The 24,706-nt window shown below is 42.1% G+C and overlaps 1 protein-coding gene across 1 annotated transcript; it reads right to left on the bottom strand.

Annotated features, from left to right (window-relative positions):
• Positions 1 to 381: 381 nt before the first annotated feature.
• LOC141020187 (SH3 and cysteine-rich domain-containing protein 2-like) lies at positions 382 to 24,706 on the bottom strand. The gene is made up of 11 exons (XM_073495256.1): positions 24,620 to 24,706; positions 14,738 to 15,086; positions 12,760 to 12,854; positions 10,095 to 10,179; positions 7,455 to 7,570; positions 6,483 to 6,552; positions 6,170 to 6,291; positions 5,969 to 6,057; positions 3,345 to 3,396; positions 1,649 to 1,786; positions 382 to 480 (listed from the first exon to the last, which is right to left on the bottom strand). Exons 1-11 carry the CDS (start codon positions 24,704 to 24,706, stop codon positions 382 to 384), a joined length of 1,302 nt encoding a protein of 433 aa, XP_073351357.1.

The following is a 24,706-nucleotide window of genomic DNA, read 5'->3' as shown; positions in this document are numbered from 1 at the left end:
CAAGCATATTTAAAGCATTTATGACTTGTGCTCACTTTGTCTAACTAAACATTGACTTTTGTATTGCAAAGATAAACCTACAGCAATGCTGGCCTGCTGAGAAACAGTTCCTTTCTAAGAGCAGGATTACTGCGTGACTGTCCACTCTATTAAATACTCTATTGAAGACAGTAAACCAATTCAACCTGAACAGGCTGTGGTTCCAGCTCTCTGCAGAAATATGTGTTTTTCATCCAGTTTATGTGTTTGGCTTAAGTCAGTCAGAGCTAGTCGGAGAGGCTGCGGCTGTCTTTGTGCCAAGGGGGGGAAGGGGATAGTCTGAAGATGGGTGTGTCCCAGGGGGAAGTAGAAGTGGAGGGAAGGTGACGTTCAAACAGAGGCTCAGATCTCCTCTATGGAGTCAGCTGGGACCAGCCCTCTCTTCTTCCCACTGCTCAGCTTCAGATACGTCTCGCCGTCTTCGAGCTTCCCCACACAGATCTGAAAGGAGGAGAGTGAAAACTGAGTTGCTCTGTTTACTGTAGAGATACTGATTTCTACATTTAAAGAATTTGACACATTAAAATATATATCCGTTTTGCAGAAAATTATGCAACCAAGTATCATAATCTATCTCTTATTATATGTCTGTGAATATATAAGGCTAGAGCAGTGACTTTAGATTTTGGCATCAAAATTAATATTTGGCATTGAAAACAAAACCTGGACTGAAAAAGGAAACATTGGCATTGAAACACTTAATTTTGTAAATAGTTTTATTGGCACTAAAACAATTTTCAGTGCTAAAACAGGTCCTCTAAATGCGACACATAGCGATGTTCAGGTTTTTTTCTTGTTTGTCTTTTTTTAATGTTTTGTTTGCTGTGGCAATTTTTATTTTACGATGCCAGAATATAAAATCACTGTTTCGGCCCCACATCAATGAACATTGGCAACAGAATGAATGAACATGCTGGCAGTTATAACTAGTTGACAGCAGTTATTGGACATAATTTTAGGCTAAGCATAGCTTCATTCATTTTGGATGTTAGATAATGGTAAATGTTTAAAAAAACAAACATCTGGCTCATTCATTTGGATTTAAAAATACTATATTTTTTTATAACATAACCCGTTATTTTAAGTTCCTCAGAGGGATTTTGGAGCACAATCAGTAGCACAATTGCGTTTTCTCGACGTTTTCCTTTATATTACAAAAAGATTTGACCAAAAAGGGAAACTCTTCCTGTAAAATACAGTTTCACATCTTCTTGCAGCAGGAAACTCAACAAGTTTGGGGTGTGGTGGGACACAGATTGTGGGTGAAAATCTCGAGTGATGTTTTCATTCATCTGTGTATTTTCTTGCTGACAGAAAACCTGTAGATCATGAGCCTTATATTGTCGACACTCAGACACAGAGATCATTTCAGCGCCAGTCCTTTGATCATGACCTGCCCAGGATGTACCTGGCCTCTTACCCAGTGTTTGCTAGGATAGTTTCCAGCCCCCTGCAGCTCTGCACAGGAAAGTCAGAACCATAGATAGATCTAACTGTGTCATCACCAACTAAACAAGGTGATGAATGATTTCAGCGTAGTTTAGGAAATAAACATAAATTGCTCGAAAAAAACTAGCAAAATAGAAAGAAATAATGGCTATTGGTGTACCTGGGATTCCCTCACAGCCATGTGTCCTCTTTCTCGGTTACCAGAGAAACCCTGGACGACTCGCCACACTCTCTCTCCTGGGCGGACCCTCTGCACGAAGTTGGCAGGAAAGAAGCCGACTTTATCACCACTCTTGCCCTAAAAAACACAGGAGGACAGAACACTCAGTCAGCATTTTAAATACACTGTATCTGGGTGCCATGATGACAACAACCTCGAAAGCAATCATTTGCATGTGAACTGTGTTTACCTACAACAGCTTTCAAGAATTATTGTTCTTGAAGGCTGGTCATGTGTTTCTATGGGCTGCTGATAGATAATCCAGACTCCAGACTGGCTGAACATCTCTGAACTCATTGAAATGCTTCAGCGTTGTCAGCCTCTGTTATGTTATGAGAAACGAGAGGCATTTTTGTTGCCATCAGTTTTCTCCATTCTGAATAGTAATGGGAAATTACAAACTAAGTGAAACTGACGGCAACACACTTCCTCGCATTTCTGTTTGTGCAATGACGAATCATAAAGGCCGCAGAGAGAAGTGTAAAAAGAAGCAGACAGCTCAGTCGCCAGAATGAAATGTTGGCGTTGTGCATGACAGATACATTTCATTAGTATGTTTCAACTTTTCTGTATGTGTCATTACATTCAGATTATATGTATATGGGCTGACTTTCTTGTCACGAGGGGGAGCGTTTCAAAGGACAGAACTACTGGATATTTTTAGCTGCATTAGTGGCAACAAAACCAGATGTTTTTAACGAGATGTTGCAACAATTTCCTGGCGTATTTGCGACGGCAGATCCAGGTAAGCCAAAACACGATCTTCTCCTACCTTGACCAAGTGGTTTTTGTGCCTAAGCCTCATCAGAACATAAGCACAGTGTTGTCGCAAAGTAAAACTGAATATCAAGAACTGTAAAGCTTCAACATATCCGTGGTTTGCAGAGATATACTTTGCCAACGTTTATTCTGGTGATTATGTTGCTTAAAACAACAAGACATTCAAATTACACTACTGAGGGCTGTAACTGTTTTTAAATGCAAACAAGAAATTGCTTCATCTTAATGGAGAAAACAGATGATGTTTGATTGATCTTACTATGCAGCGTATTTCACTGTTTATCCCCCTCTACCTCAGGTGTTGAAGTGTTTACTGAGGTGACTCACAAGCAATACATTATTAATGAACAGATGACTCACAAAGTATACATAATATTTAAAGGTTTCTCGGAGCAGCAGAGATGATTTAAAGTGTTTAATGACTGCTGCTTCACTTCAGGCTACATGAGTGCTCGTAAACACCCAATCCACGAGATAAACACTCTGCTCTTCAGTTAAGTCTGGGTGCATCTTCCTTTTTCTGTGACACAAACACAAACACACCCAGATGCACATTAATTTCCATCGGGAGGGAGTGAAGCTCATTACTGACTCAATAAAGACCTCTTTGAGGTTGCAACACTAGTCAAATTCATTATGTTAAACTCTCTGTAATTTTCAGAGAAAATTATGAGCTATTTCTGTCTGTGGCTGCCTGCATGTTTATGACAAGCAAAAGTGGAGCAGGTGCTCTGTGTTAAAGGCTTTATTTAAAGACTGGAATTAACACATGCACACGAGAAATGTACGCACGCATATTTAAAATACACATTATGCGCGGAAGAACACAAAGACACACACGTGATTTATTACCCACCTTCCACCACTCTTCATTAGAGTCGTCAGTGACCTGCACCCGATCACCGGGACTAGAGGAGATACGACAAGAAAGAGGATGTTAAAAAAAAAAGGAGGCATGAAAGGAGAGGTGATGGAGGTGGGGAGACGAGTGAGGGTAAGCGAGTGAGAGCAAGAAGAGAGGGAAAAAAGGAGTTAAGCTCGAGCATAAAAGACAACATTATCAAACTCCCACAGAAAGCTGTTGTGGCCACAGTTACAAAGCTGTGGAGGTTAAAATGTGAATCAGTCTTTGTGTCCCTGTGCAGACGTGACGGAGCAGCTGACACCGGAGTCATGAGGTCTACATCAAGTACGACTCTGTAGCGCCTCTCTGCAGTAGTGAAGCCCTGACCTGATCTGCAGCCAACCTGGCCTGCATGCTAATGATGCTACCAGTTTTTGATGAGAATTTTAAACACACACACACACACACATACATACACACGCAGTGTACCGCCTGTCCCAGATACACAGGGAGAAACTGCTGTCCCAATTGCACTCTGTACATTGTGTCTCCTGGGTGTCTGCGCTCACTACTGCCCTATATGATCATCACACACACACAAGTTTGCACACACTTACATAAACTTACCAACTAGGATGAGACCCATATATCTCAACAGAGTGGCTATTTATTAAATATGAAGCAATTATCTCGCGCACAGAGGTTTCTCCCAGTAGCACAGCTACTTAAATGACCAACTTGTTGATCCTTTTTTATTTTTCTGCATGCAGTTTGAAGGTATACGTATGTTAACAGTTGAATTAGCCCAGGTAAAATGATGCCTGTCAGAACAGCAGCTTTGCTCAGTGTCAGAAAAATACACCTTTACAAATCGTCCAATGCTGGATTGTGGGTCTGACTCAGCAAAATGTTATAATTTACATATTTTTAATGTCACTACCTTAACATTTTGACTCATATCAAATGTTCCATCAGTATTTCCTGCGTCTGTGCACCCACAATGAGGGCGTTAGAAGCAGTAGCTCCAGAAGACAGCGTGAGCGCTTGGATTTATGCATTTTCTTTGAGTGAAAATGAAAACTGTTAAAAAAGGTCCAGTGTGTAGGACGTAGGGTCAGACATTGAATATATTATTCAAAAGTATGTTCTCAAGTATTATTCTTCTCTTGTTTTAGTCACCTTAGAATGAGCCTTTTATATCTACAGGTGGGTGAGGTGAGGCATGTTCAGTTGATTGCAGTCTGTACCCTCACTGCTACAGTAGATGCCTCTAAATCCTACACACTGGATGTTGAACAAGTCGACCTTGAAGGATTTTTGAAAACATATTTTCGTGTGCTCCGTACACAGCCCGGTTGTTTGCAATGACCATCTTTCCAGTGTTAAAATACTTCTTGAGCAAATATTTTGACAGGTCACAGCTGGACCAGTGAACCATTGCTGTAACCAGGGCTCAGTGAGGCAGCATGCACGATAACAGCAGCCATTTTTAATAAAAATCAATTACATCTGTGTTTTCCTGCAGGTCTGTTGTATCCCCACAACAACTGCACACCCAGGTGTTTTCACTGAATTCACCTGACGAGGCCTCTCTTCAGGACTGTGGTGGTATACAGTCTGTGATTGATTCACATCTCCCCCACTCTCTTGCTAGTATTGTTGCACCTGTAAGGGCCATCTTACACCTTTATCACTCTGAAACCACTCCCTTGTTCACCTTCTCACCACTAGATACGATAGACACTCAATAGTTTGGTCTTCAAACTCAGAAATTCAGCACTCAAATATAATGACGGAGGCTAAATGTGAAGCACTGCAGGGCAAGACAAAGAGTGATGTCGAAATGCAAAGCAGATCTGATGACCTCGAGCTGTGACTGAAAACACCTGTGTGGGTGAAGCAACATAAGTGCTCCTGTTTACTGTAAATCTGTTAATCCTGCACTTGTAGACTTAATGTATCCACAGATTTCCATATTGTTGAATGCCTGTGACTGGCCAAATTATATTTTTTTCTTTTTCATATGAAAATCAGTAATCAGTAGTTTTTTTGTAGTCCATATTGGTCAGACCCAGTGCTTTCATAAGAACACATGAATTGTGCAGTCACACACACAGAGCCACAGCACAGATGGCTGTTAACAGTCCCATGGATCTTCTACCTTTGTGAAAACTGTCCCCTAGCCATCATCACACACATGCACACACACACTGCCCTCATTTTACCACTCTGTCCTTCCTTTCCTCTCTTTATTCTCGTCCTCTTTCATCTTATGCAGCTTTTCCTTCTATATTTGCACTCTTCTCTAGTCGTCTGTGTCTCTCACCCTCTGCCTCTCCCTCTCTTTGTAGAAAATCTTTAGCTCTATGCCATCTCTCCTTACGCCCTTTCATCTCTCAGTTGTTCAGTGTCTTTATCCTCTCCCATGCTGGGAACACAGCTCAGTCGCTACTAGCTCTACAAGGGGACGGTGACGGGCTCCGAGTTTATAATTAGTCGTCCTTAAGGGCGCCCTGGCACCGTCCTCTGCAGATGGTGGGGACGTTTTAATCCTGCAGGAGCATCAAACACTGGGAGGGGCATAAAAAAACGCAGACAAAACACAATAGGAAAAACACAATACAATTTTTGCTCACTGTAGTTCCAGGTCGTTCTGTTCCTGAGGCAGAAACTTGTAGAGCGCTACATAGGTGTGGATGGAGTGAACTTCAATGCGCTTGGGCACCTGGACACAGGAGACACAGGGAGGGGAGGTAGTGAGGCAGAAATACATGCTTGAGGCAGAAAAAAACCAAAGGTGACAGACTGCACAAGGGGATTAAAAAAAGAGGCAGTACCTTGACACTGCTGTCCTCCACAGGTATTTGAGCTTGGGTCTGAGCTTGGCTGCTGCTCTCCTCTTCCTCCTTCTCGATCTCCGGTTCAGGGGCAGGGGTGTCTGGAAAGAGTAAGACATTTTCTTAGAAGGTGCCAGCGGAGCATGCGCCAACACATGTGCAGTCGGGCATATAATTCTTCACAACCAGACACAGTAAATCTCTCTCACACACGGACAGACATGCACAGGTAAACACAACTTACGCATGGACACACATAGGCATGGACACACAGCACATATGCATATCCACATAGACACACAGCAGTGTTTACCCCCTGTCTCCTGAGTTATCTCTTCCTCCATGCTGCACTGTCTCTGCTGACTCTCCTCACCTCCCTCCCCCTTATCAAAGAAGGAAGAAAATAAAATGTTAGCACCAGGACGTTAAAACTGGATGTATAATAAAGTAAAACCTTTTTCTGCTCTCAATTATTCATACTGCTCACCACACAGATCAGTAGTTATCAGTTTTGTAAAAGGACCTGGATAGTTTTGATCTAACAGTATATGGGTCATGTTTAAAAAAAAGTTAGGGGGACTTGCACACAGTTTGTGGGTCAACTACATGTTCAATGAGAGGAACGCAGAGACAAGCATCATCCATTATGCTCCTCATGGATGATACCCCTGTGATCAATTATAAAACTTTGCAAAGTTCGTTGAAGTAGGGGACTTTTAAAGGGAAAGGAAGCCAAGAAATAGTCTGACACACAACCCCATAGAACATGTCAAATAGTTTTTAACACCTCAGTTTTTGTACATATAAAAAAAACCAAGATATAATGTGCAGATAACATAGCTTTAAGGTGCTGGTATGCAGATTTTTGTGACGTTTGGAAAGGGGCCAGGCTGGCTGTTTCCCCCTGGTTCCAGTCTTTACAGAGTTACAGAAGAGAGAATACGACAGATGGACCGACAATCAAAGTCGTTCTTGTTTAGTTGCACGCAAAGAGAGATGGTGGCCTCGGTGCCTGAGATTTAGGTTTAAAACTAATTTTATATAAAAAGTCAAACTCCTTCAGTAAGCTTTAATGTTGTCTCGCCAGTTCTAATACATTTGGCGATGATTTGTAAGAACTTTACAAAATACTGCAGATCTATGAACGAGGGAGCATCGTGTAGTTGTACAAATGTCTACGTTCTCAGTACTTCACCAGTTAGTTGTCTTAATGATCAACATCTTAAAAACTTTGCAGAGGTCTCCAACTGTCACTACCCCCAGCCACTGGGTGATGATGTCATACCAGGCTGCGTGTTGGCGACTCTGACAAACTGCCAAAACTGGAGCGGCTCATCTGTGCCAAGGACGTCCCGTAGCGCAAGGCGGCATAAACAGGGTCTACACGCATCCTCGCAGCCTCTGAAACCACACACAAACTTTCATAAAACTCATGCACGCACACACTTATAGTTACTTTATTTACAACTACACATTAAATTAAATTATTCACGGAAAGACACAGCTCCACACACACGCTGAGATTACACTGTACATCATTATTATTGTGCCCGTGCCAATCTGGAGGAACCGGAGGGTCTAAATATAACTCTAGTAACGCAAGTCAGTCCCGGACCAAAGTGACCCACTTTAGATCTGAGAGAGGACAGCAGCCAAAACTTAAGGAGACATCAAGACATTCCAATAAATCTACGCACTTTGGTTTATTTATACATTTACTTATTGGCAGGAGATGTGTCTTGGTTTTAATAGCCGTAATATATCTGGAGCTGCGATTGAGAAGAAAGGGAATGAGATATGAGATTTAAAATATGGAAATCCTCAGAAAGCCCTCATTGCTGCATTTCAAGTAGACGACAGCGCTCGGTGCTATCGCAGGCGTTCTGAAGTTAGGAATTAGATTTTCTGCAACACGAGTTGAATGAGGGGCAGAATGATTTTTCTGCAGGGTCACATGTGCTGTGCTGTTTGTGGGGTTTCATATTGAAGTGATTGCCTCCCTGCTCTTGTCAGATGTATGAAAAATTCAACAGGAATACCAAAGACAGAAATTATGCAGCAGGAATGTCTTTATTTTGTCTGATGTTAGCATTTAGAGGGGATAGACTTCATTTATGCTTTAAATTCATTGCAGCAGGTTCATTGACGGAGGTATTTCTGCAAAAAGGATTTCATTGCCGGGGAAGAGAGTAAACAGTAGCAAATGGTGTTCAGAGACACATACAGCCTCTTCTCTATGCAAATAATTATGTTTTTATTTATCGCTAACCTTCAGCTTTCTTTTCAGTACAGAGAGAAGAATTCTATGTGTGATGTGGCTTCATATCTGTCGTATTTATCAACCTTAGGCTCACTCACAACCACAGCTCGACGAGTGACTAATATATTAGTCTAAACATTATTCAGAGGGCTCAACTCAAAAACCATCCTTATTAAAAAATAATTGAATCCTTCTTTAACCTTAAATTCATCCTAAAACCTAAATACGTCTGATGAATTATTGCCTAAAAAAATATTGAAAATGTTGAAAAATGTGAAAAATCTGTTAATAAACAGCTTCTGAAAGGGCGACGTTACAACACTCGCACTCACTTCCATAGTTTTTTGTGTAATCCTGCTGACAAACCAACCTACCAACCAACAAACAGACCCGGGTTAAGAAGATTAATTATTAACAGCTTCAGATTAGCCCCACCCACTTCTGGTTTAAAGCCCTGGCCAACATACAGATAACGGTGCACTTGCTCATCCCTATCGTCATTAGATTTTAATTGTCTTTGTGAAATTGCAACTTAGAGCATTAACTGTTATGCACTTCACTCCTACAGCAATTAAGACTCTCAGCCTCATAATTGAGCTTTAATATGAGACAATAAAACAGTTTGCCAAAAGGCAGTTCACGGGAAATTACACTCTGCAATGAATCCATCATAAAAATTGCCATCTAATATTAATATGCATAAACATGAGCTCAGTACTTTAGCAAGCCTTTTGTTAACAATAATTACGAGGACACTTTGCAACGTGTGATTGTGAGTTTGGCAGGTTGCAATCTCAGCCGGCCCTGGCAGAGTCCCAGGCATCATGGAGCTGTAGGTCAATTAGATTGTAGCGTAGATTCATGGATAGAACAAGAAAGTGACAGCACGAGGTGCTAACCCTGATTCAGCGAGGCGCACGGTATGTGAGATGAAAGACTGTTTTACCTGCACATTGAAAGGTACGGCAAAAAAAGGAACAGGCTCCCATTCAGAGAGGATGGTGAAAGGAAGAACAAATTCAGGTACTTTTAGGCCAGTGGGTCCAAAAACAGTCTTTGCTCATACCGCTGTGTTTTAGCCTTGAGCAGCTTTACTCAACAATGAGACAATAAAATGACATGGAAATATGAGATTTGTTTGTTTCCATAATTGTAAAGCATTATGTCAAAATGTTTCCAAACATTTTCTGTGTGAAATATAGATGGATGTGAGAGCTAGTTAGGACTAATCAGAAAACGGGCAGCATGAATGTTTATCAAGCTTTAAACATGCGAGCTGTGGTGCCAGATAATAAATTCATACCCTGCATCGGTCCAAGGATATACAGAATAATTCATAAACAGATATTAAAACATAAACATTAGAACTTATAAATATTTATCCACATACTTTCAGGGTCCAGACCGTCCGTCAGCCTCCAAGAGAAGCTGAATTTGTTCTTCCTCTTTATAATTTTCCACTTCACGCTCCTTCGGTTGTCAGGTGAGATGGAGACACTTCTGCTTTTATTACAGTGCACGCACAAGCACACACAAAATCCAGAAAGAAACCAAAAGACTAGACAAGAGCAACATCACACACAACAAAAAGCACATGGGAAGCATACATAACAATGCACTCACTCATCAACACACACACACACATGGACGCTCATGTTCGCTCACCTTGGCTTGGTTGCACTTCCTTGACGACAGACAATTGGTCATTGACGAGCATCGGCGAGCTGAAGTTTCGCTTGAATGCTCCAGACTAATGGAGGAGAGCAGAGAGCAGAGTTTTTTCAGTTTCCATTACTTCATGTTTAGAGGCTGAGCTAATGGGAGAAACTGTCTCCATGTGGGGATTTTAGGACATTAATGGAGTAATTTGAGAAATTAGTGAATCAGAAACACATCAGGACACGCTGACAGACCTGTGAGGCCACACGAGCTACAGTCAAAGAGCTCATTTTGACATTCAGCTCACAAACTGAAGCAAATTGTTAGCTCCCTTTTCTGCTAATTGTGAAAAATGAATTCACTCAGTTGTTACGTCACTTGTGTAAACATGGCTCACACACAGGCATGGACATGTGATTCTGTGTGTGTGTCCACACAATCGCAATTTCACGCTGAATTTGGCACAGTTAGTGTTTTAACTGAGATATCGGTTTGTCTTCGCCCTGACTTGCAAATGAGCCACTCACTTTGTCAGACCATGTTGAAGGGAGAAACACTGCGGATCAAACCTAATAAGTGAAGCCTTGATGCTCAGGTACAGGTCTGATGATATTTTATCTCTCACTGCCCTCATCATTACCCTAACTCCCCATCTCCTTGTCTTTGTGCCCCTCTTTCATGCTGCATCGAGAGGTTTTTTAACACAGTGCTCTTAAAATTTTGCAAGTGGCTCTCAGAAGGTCTCGCCTCTTGCTGCATGCTAATGTCCTCTGGCTTACACTAGAGGATAGACACAAAATCTCTGTCTGAATCACCCCAATTTACTGCCGGTTGCATTATACTCACAGTCGACCATTGTCCTTCATCCAGTGTCCAAATAAAAAACGCTAGATCTTTGCGTGTCTGAAATCTTTATTTTTCTCTCACTATTGATTATCTGCATGTTAATCATTACAAGTTAGTGAACAACTACAGAGCCATTAGGATCAACTTGGGTGATTAATGTGGATTTTTTAGTGTTGTGATGTGATTGTGTTGCAGCCACAGCAGCACTTCACATCTCTTGAGTGGAAGCAGTATCCTGCCCTTTACCATAAGCATCTATGTTTTGTCGGCATTTTAACTGACACTGCACGTATGGCTGGTATATTAAGGCTGAGTCTGCCTTCAGGGAAAAAGTGCTCCAGTTCCTCTGTGTCGATGCTGTGTGCGGTGATGTAGTGTTAACAATATGAAGCACTGAGTTCATATACCTGCATGACATGTCCCTGACTGATATGAAACAGCAATCATTGAACATTTTGCATTTCATTCAGCTGCTTGAAACTTTCAGTTCAGATCAAATTAATTTCAAAGTGCAGGTAAAATTCAGAGTGACCCAGCAACCCAACCAGTCTAGATTTATGGAGAAATTACCATGGTAACAGTGTTTCTACTAATCAAATTGTGATTGCAAGCAAACTGTTGTTATTGCTGGTGTTTTTATAATGTGGCTATTAAAAATGTCTGGGGCAAATCAGAGTAATGGGAGGTCAGACTGGCTCGACATTCTGTCTTAAAATACTCAACATCGTGTGTCCTCTCCCTTTTTTTAATGTCTTCGACTTTTTTCTGTTGCATACTTTTCAAATAAATTCACAAAATGCTAATCAAGCCTATCCCTGCCAGATAAACCCCTCTATATTTCACAGAAAGAAAGAGATTTTAAATCTGGAGTACGTGGCGACCAGCGATTGGTTTGCCTGAACTGCCTTGGGGGAGCAACGGAGTACGCTACAGCTAATAGGAGTATGGTGGAGCCCATGACGTCACAAGCACATACCCTGTTAATTCTTATAAAAGCTGTCCTTTAAAAGTGACGCCAGAAGCCAAAAAAACACTTCACGCTATGAAGAAAATGACCCGGAGGAGTGCATGCCAGAGAATTCAAAATGTTATCGGACTGAATGTATCCAATTCTCATGATGAAATGAGTCATTTCGCAGAGGTTGTGATGCTCAACAAAAACTTTCGGTCGTTTTGCAGTGGCTTCTTTCATGACGTAAGTGCATGGTTTGCCACAATGTCAAATAGACTTCAAAGCCCAGCACACATCCTGGGGGCTTGGGGAGCAGTTGGAAGCGAGGAAACCAGGAATTAAATGCTTTATGCCTGAATTTATGACCCCTAAAATGGCATATTTGTGTCTTTTTTACTCCAGTTTTTGTACATGTTAAACAAACAAGGTTAGAGGAGCTTATTTGCAGATTTAGTTACCTTAAACAGTGTCGGACTAACTGTTTCCAGTCTTTGTGGTAAACTAAGCTAACTGTCTGCTTGTTGTTGGACGATTCCTTTCAATATATTTCTTCTATGTATAAATCAAATTTAGGGCATAAACTGAATATATTCCTGGAGTGCTTTTTGCAACTGGGCACTCAATGGTAGAAATTCTTCACCAGAAACTGTAAGTGTAAGTTTCCAATTAACAGTGGAAGAACTGATTAGTTAAAACCCTCCGTGGCTGGACAGTCAAAGACAGAATCTTCACAAACAGGAAATCTCAGCAGCAAAAAACAACGAAGATGTTTCCAGATTTAACCAAAAAAAAGAGACAGAAGGGTAACCAAACATTAGGTCAAGCCAATGTTTTACATAAGTGCAACATCAAATTCTGAGAGTGTATTCGCACCTTCCCATGACACGGCTGCTGCGACAGCTCTGAGGTGCACCACAGGTGAGCAGCCATCTTGCACGTTTTACACCGCAGAGCCTGTTTGGAGTTTCCTGCAGAGAGGAACAGAGATGAGAGAATGAGGACAGATGACACAGACATGGACGCAGCCACAAAAAGAAACACAGCAGGAAGCAGCTCTGCAACAGGCAGAATGAGCCGATGAACCAAAGTGGCCTTCAGATCATATGAGCTGGTTTCTCTCTGCTCACTTAGAGAGGGTAATCAAGAGCTGTCCCAGGTTTATCAAGCTGGTGCTGCTCACAGTGCTGACAATAACAGCTTCATAATCAACAGCTCCTCTTCCAAGATAACCTGCAGAGATTGGAAACCAGCTGGAGATATTTCAACCATAATCGATTTGGCATTGAGTCGTCTTGTTTTTTCATCTTTGTTTTCAAGTGATTCTGTGATAAGAAAACTCTTCTTATTGAGATGTTTTCTCCTTGCTTGTTAGGTTACGAGAAATCTTCTGTTGTTTTTTTTGCTTTTTTTTTTACGATTAAGGGTCTCTTTTTATCTTACAAACCAAAGATTAATAGATTTGTTGTAGAAGGGACACATGGACAGCTCTGTTCAGGAGCAGAAACAACAATCAAAATAATTGGATGGCTTGGTACAAATACCCCACTGCTTTTACTTTGAAGGCAAAATGAATTCTGCTCAATCAGCTTAATAAGGAGACAGAAGCTGGACTGTGTCTGGGGACTGCAGAGGAGCGCAGATACAGCGAGGTGATGCATTACATAAATAAACCCACACTGCATGCAGAAAACCAGCACAGATGCAAACGCAGAGGAGCAGGTTGGGGTCTGTAATCAATCATAGTGACAGGAAGTAGATTTAGCAGAAGTACTAGCAGTGGCTAGTAGTTCATGCAAGCAGCAAATTAGGGATAAAAGCACTCACACATCTGAAGCACATCAATCCCTGTTAATAATCCAATGGTTTTTTCACAGCTATTAACACTGAGAGCTGCTTTGAAGACATGACGAAGTCCACTTAGTGAAAGAATTAGCCAGTGAAGTCAGGTGTTTTTTCTTTCAAACAAGTGGCTTTATTATGTTCCTGCTACAATGCCTTCAAAAGGAGGACATTTTGAGAGATATATTTGCTCTCTGGTAGAGTTAGATGACATGATTTAAAACCACTCTCACATCTGCACAACAAAATTGGGTCTACAACCAGCAGTTGGTTAGCTTTGCCTATCAAAAAGGCTGAAAACAGGCAGAAAAAGCTAGCCAAAAGTAACAAAATCTGCCAACCAGCACTTCTTAATCTTACTATCTTACATGTTTTATCTTGTTGGTGTAATCTGTTCAAGAGCAGTGTTAGAGCTAAGCTAAGATAACCACCTGCTGGCTGTAGCCTTATATTTAACTGGCAAATACGTGAGTGGTATCCGTCTTTTCATCCGCCAGAAAGCCAATAAGTGTATTTCCAAAAATGTCAAACTTTTGCCTGAAGGAGTTGTAGACTCCTAAATCCTGCCCAGGTGATAACATATTGTCCCAACATAACAATTTTAAAGGAGACCTATTATACTTTTTCATTTTTTCCCTGTGTTTTATATATGCCATATCTTGTGCATGTAAAAGGTCTTGAAAGTTAAAAAGGGGCCTTAAAGAGACAGGAGCTAAAACAGAGTGTTTCAGATGGAGGGGGAATACAGCTCTGCAGCACTGGACAGTATGAGAAAACTGATGTGTTTTTGGGCACTAAAGCATGTAAACCTGTTCTAGTAGTATCCCAACATTAAATTAAGAACCTTAAAATGAGGATAATACGTCTCCTTTAGCACAATAGGTGATGTTCTCTCCATTAAATGTTCGCCAGTCTGCACTAGATTGAAGGCCACATAAACAAAGAGAAGGAGGCCAGCAAAGTGCAGCTGAAAAAAGGAAAGATAATACAGGTAGTAGATTGAACACCTTACCCACTATCATGTGTTTGCAGTGCTGGCAGTTGGTGGGCTTGCGAAAGACATGGTCCTGGAAACAGTGGTTAATCTGAGGTCGGGGAGGCTTGATGGGCAGCGATGGGGAAAGGCTGAGAGAGGGGGAGTGGGAGGCGATGGAGGGGTTGGGGCTCAGGGACGGTGAAATGGATGGCGAGCGGTCGCCGACGAGAGGAGAGCCAGGCATCAGCGGAGGAGAAGGAGGCGGCGGGTCAGTGATGAAATCCGGGGGCAGGCGGGCGTCGCTGTAGGACCTTTGGAAGAAGTTCTCCACGCTTTTGCTGCGCATGATGGTCTTGAATGACAGCGAGCGCTTTAGTCTCTGGAGCTGCACACACACATTGACAGAGATGAAGGGAAAGGGGTTACACTCAGTATAAACACAAGATAAGCAGAACGCTGCGGCACATTCGCGAGCAATAACAAATGTCCAGCACGCCCTCAGGACAGCACAGGCAATATCCCGGCATCCATAAACACAACACTCCGCTCCGATCGGTACACCATGGGGAGCGAGGGTGACTCATGAAATGCAATATCACCTCATAAGGAAAGAGCACATTAATAGCAAAGCTATCTGTATGTACCCTTCAGTGAGACCAAGCACATCCTGCACACAGTCTCACTTAACAAGGCAGCTTGTGCGTTTGGCCCATGGTTAAACAAGATAAGCTTTTTCTCTTCGAAAACACCCACGGCCATACATTAAAGACTGCCGTTTGTCGTAGTGGCAGGCGGGCTGTTTCGACCGAAACAGTTTACACGGCGTGATCATTTATCAACAGCCTATCTTCAGGAGACTGTTGGATGCCTCCTCGGGGCCAAACTCACACGCCTACAATATAAAACAATATCAAATTGAATGCTGGCTCTCTCATGTTTATAGACATAACCAGCCGCGCTTGTATCTTGAAAGCTGTATCCACCAAAGGGCCTTAAAGAATTGATGGTTGCTGCATTTCAAAAGCCAAACAGGCTACAAAACGTGAACATCAGCAGCTGTCACGCCTCTAAGCTCCGCTCTCTGCAGCCATCTACCATTGATTGGCTAGATAAATGCATGTTTCCTGACATTTCCCTCCGGCTCTGTGTACAGATGATGATGCCAGTTTCCCGGGGGATAGGCGGCCATTTGTTACCCTGACATGCAGTGGCAGCGGGAGAGCAGTGTGAGGGCGTGGTCGTGTCGCAGGGGAAGAATGGATCAACAGAGACAGACATGCAGACAGATAATCAGTAGGCCACAGACACACCGTGTGCACTCGCTCTGTCTGTCTGCCTGTCTGCGCTCGCTCTGCTCAGCGCCAAACATAATCACTTTACAGGGACATGCTGTTTACAGCTCCGCGCGTCTGGGAATAAGATATGAAAACAGTTTGTCTATTTGAGTTTGTGCGTGTGTGTGCGTCTTTGTGAGAGACGCATGGAGTGAGAGATCGAGAAACAAAAGTCTTTGTGTGTAACTGAGAGCAGGTTTGCTGAGTCCATATGCTTCCTGTTAATCTCTATTATGAATCTCATTTCATCAGATTACTCTGATGAAGACAAACTAATGCAGACCGATACATTAGATTATTACTGTAGCTTACAGTGCACAGAATAGTGTTTGGTCTGTTTATTGTACCTTATAAAGGATTTATAAATTGAAACTGTATAAATGATACGAACAAGGTGAGAAAATATAATAATACATAATCTGACGTCATTTATAGCTACGGTAGTTAACATTAAAGGTGCTGTTGCTTGCAGGGAGCGTGCAGTGTGTCTTCAGTGCTGTCTCCAGATGTTTTGGATAAGTGGACTGGATGAGGTTGTGGAGTGTGTCTGTTTTTTCAGACACATCCACACAACACACTATAGTTACATTAGGTACTATATTGCAGACTTCCTGGGCCCAGAGATCCTTTATACCTTCCAGTATAGCTCTGTTAAACAAGTATTTGTGATATGAGGCATGTGTCACTTGTATTTTGAGGTACTTAATTCTTTACTGTTGGTGATGCTGTGGAGCACTTTACTCAAGACACTTGGTTACATTGTTGACAGCAGTGTTTCATTTCTGCTGGCTGCTGTTAGCGTGTTTCTTTCAATGGTACTGCTGATATTGGCATTTTCTTAGCTTAGTTTCCTCAGTATAGCTAGCTGGCTAACTTCGTTTCAAGCGTCTGAGACTGAACACAGCTAAGAGCCTTTCAAACTCAGAACGTGGATGTATGGCTGACATATGTATGTATAAACTAATGAACAACTCTTGCCTCTGAGGTAACGCACTACCTCAAATTCAGAAACACATACTGTAGTAACAACCTCAGTTCAGTAGACATTGCCCAACCCTTCTAACCACATTATTACTTGTTGAGAGAAAAAGCTCTTGACTTTGGAAAAAGCAGCTGATGAAATAATCTCATCAGGTCCATCTGTAGCTGTTCTGGAGTCCACTTACAGATCTAGGGTTGCACTTCTACAACGCTGTCAGACTAACGATGTACACATAAAGTATTCAACACAGTATGACCTTTTTATTCCATGCACTCTTCTTACTTGTCAAAACTGTTTCTTAAATTACCAACAATGAAGTCGACAGTTCTGTCTCAGTGTGTGTTGTGCTAGTAGCAGGTAATGAAGCATCGAGCTGCAAGCCTCAAGCAGAGATGGAGCAGGCTACCTCGCTTCTTTCTAAAACCACACCACCACATTTCAAACTACTCTCTAGCCTAAAATGACGCAGATTTAAAACTTTTTTCACACTCCTTAACGTCCTCAGACATTGATGTGTGAATTTGCCGTGCTTCACCTTAAATATGAACATCTACTGTTTTATGACAACCGTTGAACTTCAAAACCTGTTACCTCTTAATGAATAATGGTGGAGAGCATTTATGTGAACGGTACAATGCTTGACACGTGCTTTGTGTGCACAGCGTCACAGTCTGGAGCTGAGCTATCTCAATCAGACCAGATGAGTGCTGGCACAATAGCTCCAGCTCAAGCACACGTCTCAATTACAGCTAATCTAATCGTCTGTCAGTGCGTGAGCCTAAAAAGCACTCCCATTTGCTTCCATTTGAACATTAGCGGAGAGCGTCATACTTCTGAATCCGAGCCAGTGTGATACCACGTTCGATTCGGGTCATCAATACACACAGTCTACATTCATGTGTGTGAATTTCTCAGGATGATCCAAGTTTTGCTGCAGGTTGTGATGTATGATCTAGTCCTATATGTATTATTGATCCCCTGCAATTTCATGACAATGCCTGTCAAATGAAGAGGAAACTGTTTTAGTCTACTTTCATTTATTCCTGAGAAGTCTAACAAAAAGCCTGTCAACTGCAGAAAAAAAATCCTTCTCCTAAAAGAAACATTTGGGTTTGCCGCTGCACTCTCTCAACAAATTATTCATATAATTCACAAATGACTCAAAGTGCCATGCAAAATGCATAACGGTGCCCAGATTTACACCTGCGCAGTCAATATTCTTCAAGCAGCAGCAATCACTGCTGCAGACTTTCATCGAGCCATCTCAGCGGGCCTGTAAAAGCCCATAATTCTCACATCTTCGATCCATATAACCCCCAAGTCATACGCATGTAGGCAACATAAATGTCCCAAAATCAATGCTCCATAGAGGGACAGCACAGTTTGAGCAGACATAATTCAACTATAAAGCTTTTATTTTATCCGATATGTGGCTCTTCTTCCCTCCATCAGAATTTAATGGTACAACATATATGGGACGCTCCAATCTGTCTAGAGGTCACAAAGACTGAGCAACAAAGGCTCAGTCCCACTGGGAAAGTGACCATAAATAAAGCTTGTGGCTCTAATATGATTTACTGTGGACTATCTTAAGTGGATCACCCACTAGAAAACATTTCAAATAGAGCAGCTTAACCTGTAACTTTAGCTGTGAAGGCTGTCAAGGTCAAAATATATGCTGCCTAAAGCTTTACCAGTCTGGAAACTTGTGAAAAGGTCTGGTGCATCTTTCAAAAACCAACAATCAGTCACATCACTTTATGTAGAGAGTGGCCAAGTGTGCATAGGTGTTACAGCAAGAGAGATTTGTGCTTATTATTTTCTCCAGTTTCCTCCTATTCCCACTGAATTGTGCCAAACATCTCTGTGTTGTCAGCATCAGAGGAGAAGAGGAAAAATCATAGCAGAGATTGTGGGAAAAAAAACAACCACTGCTACAGATATCTGCCTCCACTCCATGGTTTTATTCACAGTATCAACACAGTGAATGTATGTGACTTTTAAATAAAATATTTTACTTTCTTAAGCCGGTAAATTACGTGTTAAAATTCTCCCAGGCCTCGTACCCTGCTTTTAAGCGTAGTCAGTCTATAAAAAAGTGTGCACAATTGGGTTTTTCTGCCAGGGTGTACGTCACAGAGTCCGACCTTGTTCCAAGGGAGGATATTTCCGACTTAAGAAGGATAACCGTGCTGTAAAAGACACAGTTCCCTGCTGATTCTAGGTCATCGGCATCACATGCGGTTACACAGGAAATGATCATCCTCAGGTACATGATATATTTAGGGATCATTGTGTGGCTTCAATTATTTTGATAATGTAGAACTGAAATAAGGGGATAGAAAACTGCTGTAATTGAACAGAGGTAAAGGGACAACCAGAAGATTTTATTGGAGGAACAAAAAATTGCAAATTCACAGGGAGAGAGTAAAAATGACACATTTCATAACATCTCTGGGCAAAGCGTGCAATCAGCTTTGGTTATCATAACAAGGAGCGTATTCACCCGGTTTCATCTCCAACCATTTCCCCTCTTGGCTACAGTTATTATGCCCGGCAGCCCGGCAGATTCCCGCTTTGAGTGCAAGATAAGAGATACATAATCACAGGCTGTTGCCATCGCTCTTCCCTTATCGCATGTGAATGTACACACACAGAACGCATAGTCATTCATGCGCTCATACACACTTCTTCTCCCCAGTCTCTCTGTGATTGTTTAATGGAGGAGAAACTCTGTGAAATAGCAGCGTGGATCACAACAAAGTGCAATTTGGCGCCCACATTCTGCTATCCGCCCCATGACGCTTTGCCCTGGCAACTCATCATCCAGCCATTTTCACTCACCCAATCACTGTTCACACACAACCCCCCCCCCCCATCACGACACAATGGCTGTTAGAAAACAAATTAGATACTTTGCTTCCTCTCGCCAGCAATACGCAAATACATATACTTCTAGTCTTCCAGTGTCCACCATTTCTACAGCTCACACCTCTCCCCCTGGTGTCACATCAATAAACATCACAGCAGTGAAGGTGTTACATTAATTAATGAAGACCTTGGCCCACTTCAGCCTCCCTCCTCGACATACTCCCTCGCTCACGTCACTCAAATCCATGTCATAGAGAGTAAAGTGATTGTTAATGAGACGTGGGGTGAACTTAGAAGTGGGGGTGGTTTTCAAAGAGAACTCAGTGTTGAGCTTTGAAGTTCAGAAATGACAGCGTCGACACCAGAGATCAGCCATGTGTAACCTGTAGATCATTAGCAGCACTTTAGTATTCACCAAGCTGGGGGAATGCAGGTGACTGCAATTAGTGCTGTCTGGTGTAAACATGTGCATTATGAAACCAAACCTCTTATATGAATAAATGATAAGTCTGCCTGATCCAGTATTAAGTGTGCTGAACACACTTTCGTTCCCAAAAGTGCAGCCAGATGCCCTGTAGCATATCTGATAATCCTCTTTTTTTTGTGCGCTTCATCTTTAAATGGCTAAAGATAGACTTTCATGAGGGATCTGTTTTAGTTAGTGACTGTGGCAATAGTGCAGTCTCCAGGATAAAATGTTGTCAGTCAATGTTTAATGTTAATGTGATAACCTGACGAAGGTCTAAGGACCGAAATGTTGTTAAACTTTATTCGCAACTGAAGTGGTCCTAAATTTTGTCGGCCCTCGGTCTTCTCCTACGCACCTGTTGACCCTAAGGTGTGCAAAAGCTGCACTCTAGTTAATGTTTCAGCATAACCACTGAAACGTTCACATTTGTTGGTGTGACCTGTTATGCATCATGTAGGACAAAACTGTTCAAACATGTAAAAAAAACTCAATACTCATGTAGAATTATAAAATTGCACAGCAGAGTTTTGTAAAACTGTAACACAATATCATAATATCAGCACAATATGATTCACTGAAAGAGTATAAATGATGATACTGAATTATTGCCCAGCTCTAACAGCATATAATTGCATGTTCCTGCTTTATTTTCATTCAGGGACCTCTCTCTACCTCCTTCATGTCTGCTTACACCGTGTAGTCATGGATATTAAATAAAAATGACAATAAGAGAAGAAAACACCAACACTTGTAAAAAAAATTGCTAAAGCCATTTTACTCTGAATTAAGTTGCCACCACTCAACATGCTGTTTTCAAGTGTTAGCACAAGGCACCGGAGTGAAATAAAACAGCTGCACTTGGCCACAAACTGTAAAGTGTATTACTATTTGTCATTTAGCTTTGGAGCTGCGACAAGTTCTCATTTTCACACTGTAGGCAATGACAGTCACCTCTTATCACTCAATGGGTTGTGTGTGTGCTTAAGTGCTCCCGTCGAGGGAGGAAGATTGGGTGAAGAATCCAAAGGCGACACGTGGATGAAATGTGACGGTCTCGTCACGCTGCAGGCAAGCTGACAAATGGGCCAATCGCCCACATATACGGTGAAGGTTATAATTCATAGTCTTTATATCTCTGTGATTCGATTGTCCTGCGCACAAAAGCATCAACAGCCTTGACAATTCAACCCGGCTCTCAACAAGGAGCGACACTACTGGCTGGTGATTGCTGCTCAGGCATCTCATCTGTTCCACCACTCACATTTCTACCACCCTTGGCAACAGACCAAAATACATTGGAGTCAGGGACAAAGTCCATGCTTCCTGTCCTCCTAATCCCCCGGCACTGTTTTCCTCTGCTCCCCGATTCCCGATATTCATCTCTACGGGAAACTTACTGCTGGTGGATTCCAAGGAGCATGTGTTATCCCTCCCTCCCTCCCCTTCATCCTTATCTAATTAAAAACACCATGGACTCATAGCTACGTGTCTGATTAGTTTCCTTCAAAAATTACACCCTGTGGCTGATTTCTTTTTAATTTTACGAATGGTCTGGGTTACGTGTGTAAAATAGTTATGGGTGGAATATTGTCGGTAGGATTTCCTAGGACCACACCTTGAAGACAAAGCAACCCAATCACCCAATAACTGTATGTTATGACAACTGTGGTTACTGTCTGGTTAGGTTGAGGAAAAAAAAGCTTGGTTCTTTATCACACACACGGCTGAAAATTGTTCCGACGTCTTACAAAAATATCCAAATATTGAAATGCCATCTTTGAACAGTGGTATCTTGCTTGGAAGTCATTTCTCTTAGCCTAACCATGTAATCTGAACATGATATGACACATAACACAGAAATGTTAATATATCATGTATGAAAAAGTGTCCTTGGTTTTCAGATACGTGCATTGCCAACATTAGAGCCGTGTCACTAGAAACGCATCGCCAGGCGCCTGCGGTGTGCTCCTCTCTCGTGCTGCTTGTTAGGGTTGCTGCAGTTTTCTCAACTTTTCCTATAAACTAATAAGCTTGTGAAAACACCTGTAATACCCGCTACACCAGGCTTTTTCAAGGAAAGGTGTTCACTAACTGTTGTGCGCTGTATTAATTTACTATGTAAACTGAACATTTCCCCACTGCTTCACATTAAGAGCACTTAACTGGCGAAAGACATGTTGACTTTTATCATTAAAGTAGGCTAGTCACAGAAAATGCAATGTGTTCAGTGAGCTGAGCACTTGCATCTAATGAGCAAAACAACATTTTCATCCTTTCTTGACAGCGTATCAGTTTGAAAAATGTCAGCGAGTAGTTTTAGTGGGAGGAATGGAACAAGGAGTTGTTAGATGAAGAGCTGCAGGTGACAGGCTGCACACCTCCAACTTCTCAGTGAGGTAACCAACCCCTTTTCCCTCATTTATGACAACAAATCCTTTGCCAACATCTTTTCAGTGAACTCTCCCTACTCTTGTCATGTAAGTGAAATGTGACTCCTGCTACTCTGTGCTGCGACTCTGCTGCTGCACAGAGCAGATGAGTTTGTAATTGCAATGTCCGCCATCTCACTAGGTAGTGATTAAAAAAGCAAAACCGGAGCGGAGGGCAAGTAATGTAATTAGTGTATGCCGAACACTCTGTAAAACTATTAACACCGACTACCGTGGCAAGACTGCTGCGTGATGCGTTGTTCGAGTGTTTTTTAGAAGTTTAAATACATGCTTTTTTGGCCACAGCATGCTTTTCCAAGGCATTTATTGAAGCAGCTGTGCCTGCATGTAGCGACGAGCTTCTGTGTGGTCAGGGCCTTTTTCTGGTAACTGACATTAACTTCAATATTCTTCTACAAGATTCCTTAATAGACTCCTATGTGTTGCAAAATCAAATTGACCCTCCAGTGGCACGGTGCTATTGAATCCTGAGCATTTAAAGGAAGTTCAAAAGTTGAAACAATTAACCTTTCATTTGAATATCAAACACCTATTAGCGCATGAGGGCTGAAGGTTAAAGGGAAATCTATTCTCACACAGGGCGCTGGAATCCACCCAGCGCAGCCTCAATCGATTGGGAGAGCAAAGGGAGATGAGGAACCAGGCTGGTGATTCAATGGTCAGCCCAATTAGTTTGTTGTATAAATGTTTCTGATGTGGTGAAGCCGGAGCAGCTGATGAATCATATGAATACCAATCAGTCCCGCTTGGCACTAAGTATCGGCCAATATCTCCGGTAGCAGCTGGTGAGGAGCGGGGAACTGGAGTGGACCGAGATGGACAGAGAGTGGTGATAAAATGTCTCGCAACAATGCCGACTGTTGCTTCTCACAGAGGAAATCAAATATTTAAATGAAGCGTGGAGCCAATCAGCCGGTGAAGTGTTTGACCGTGTTGCGCAGAAGTGTCACTTTGCTGCAAACATGTCCACACTACTGCATTTGTGTGTGTGTGTTTGTGTGTGGGCTGCGAGAGGAGGCATGAGGTGGAGACAAAGACTCGTCTGAGGGAAAGTTGTAGTGTTTGGGCCTAATGAATCAAGAGGTCCTAAAAGCCTTCCATTAAAACAGCAGACACAGAGAAAGCTTTCACAGCTCCAGCACTTGGAGGCCAGCCCTCGAGGACTTTGTTTATACCGCCATGTCAGCAAATTAAAATTAATCATAAGGACACATTGTAGGGGCACTTGAGGCTCAGGCAGGAATACACTGTACAGTCAACAAATCTAGATCTTCATATCAGGCACAAAATGCACATATGAAAAAATGTGGCCATTTATGCTTACTGCAATATAAAGTGTGAATGCGGCAGAAAAAGTAGGACTGTCAGTGACACAAACACATTTCTGACAAGCATTCATTGCAACCATTCTATGTAAATTCTGCTCATTTAAATGCACGTCATGAATAAATACTAAACATAAATCCTCCTTCCTGTGTGTGTTTGTGTGTGTGTGTAGAGGAAGTAGGTTTGGAGAGGCAAGGGGGGGGAGACAGAGTGACATCAGACCTTACGTGTGAGGTTACACCTAGTGACGCAGTCATGATGAATACAACTGCAATTGTAAAGTGTTGTCATCAGCATTACATAAACTGGTGGAAAAATACCGCAGAAGATACTAATTTGCAGGTGAAAAACACAAAATAATCTCTGCTTTTGTTCATGACTGAGTGTCTTATTTCTTCTCTTCGGGGATATTCGAGTGTGCGCTGCAGGAGAGCTCAGATAGACATGAGTGTGCTTAGTTGAAAGCTCAAAACTGTTGGTACTTGCCTTGGATGACATCGGTTGGATGGACATGGTGCTTGGAGAGCGCTGGAGCTGCGACTCGGTCTCCATCTCGTTGTTCTCAGTCATCAT

This window comes from Pagrus major, chromosome 23 (assembly GCF_040436345.1).
Source record: "Pagrus major chromosome 23, Pma_NU_1.0".
Lineage (NCBI taxonomy): Eukaryota > Metazoa > Chordata > Actinopteri > Spariformes > Sparidae > Pagrus > Pagrus major.
Note: the sequence above shows the minus strand (reverse complement) of the source record. Positions and strands in the feature narration are given on the sequence as shown.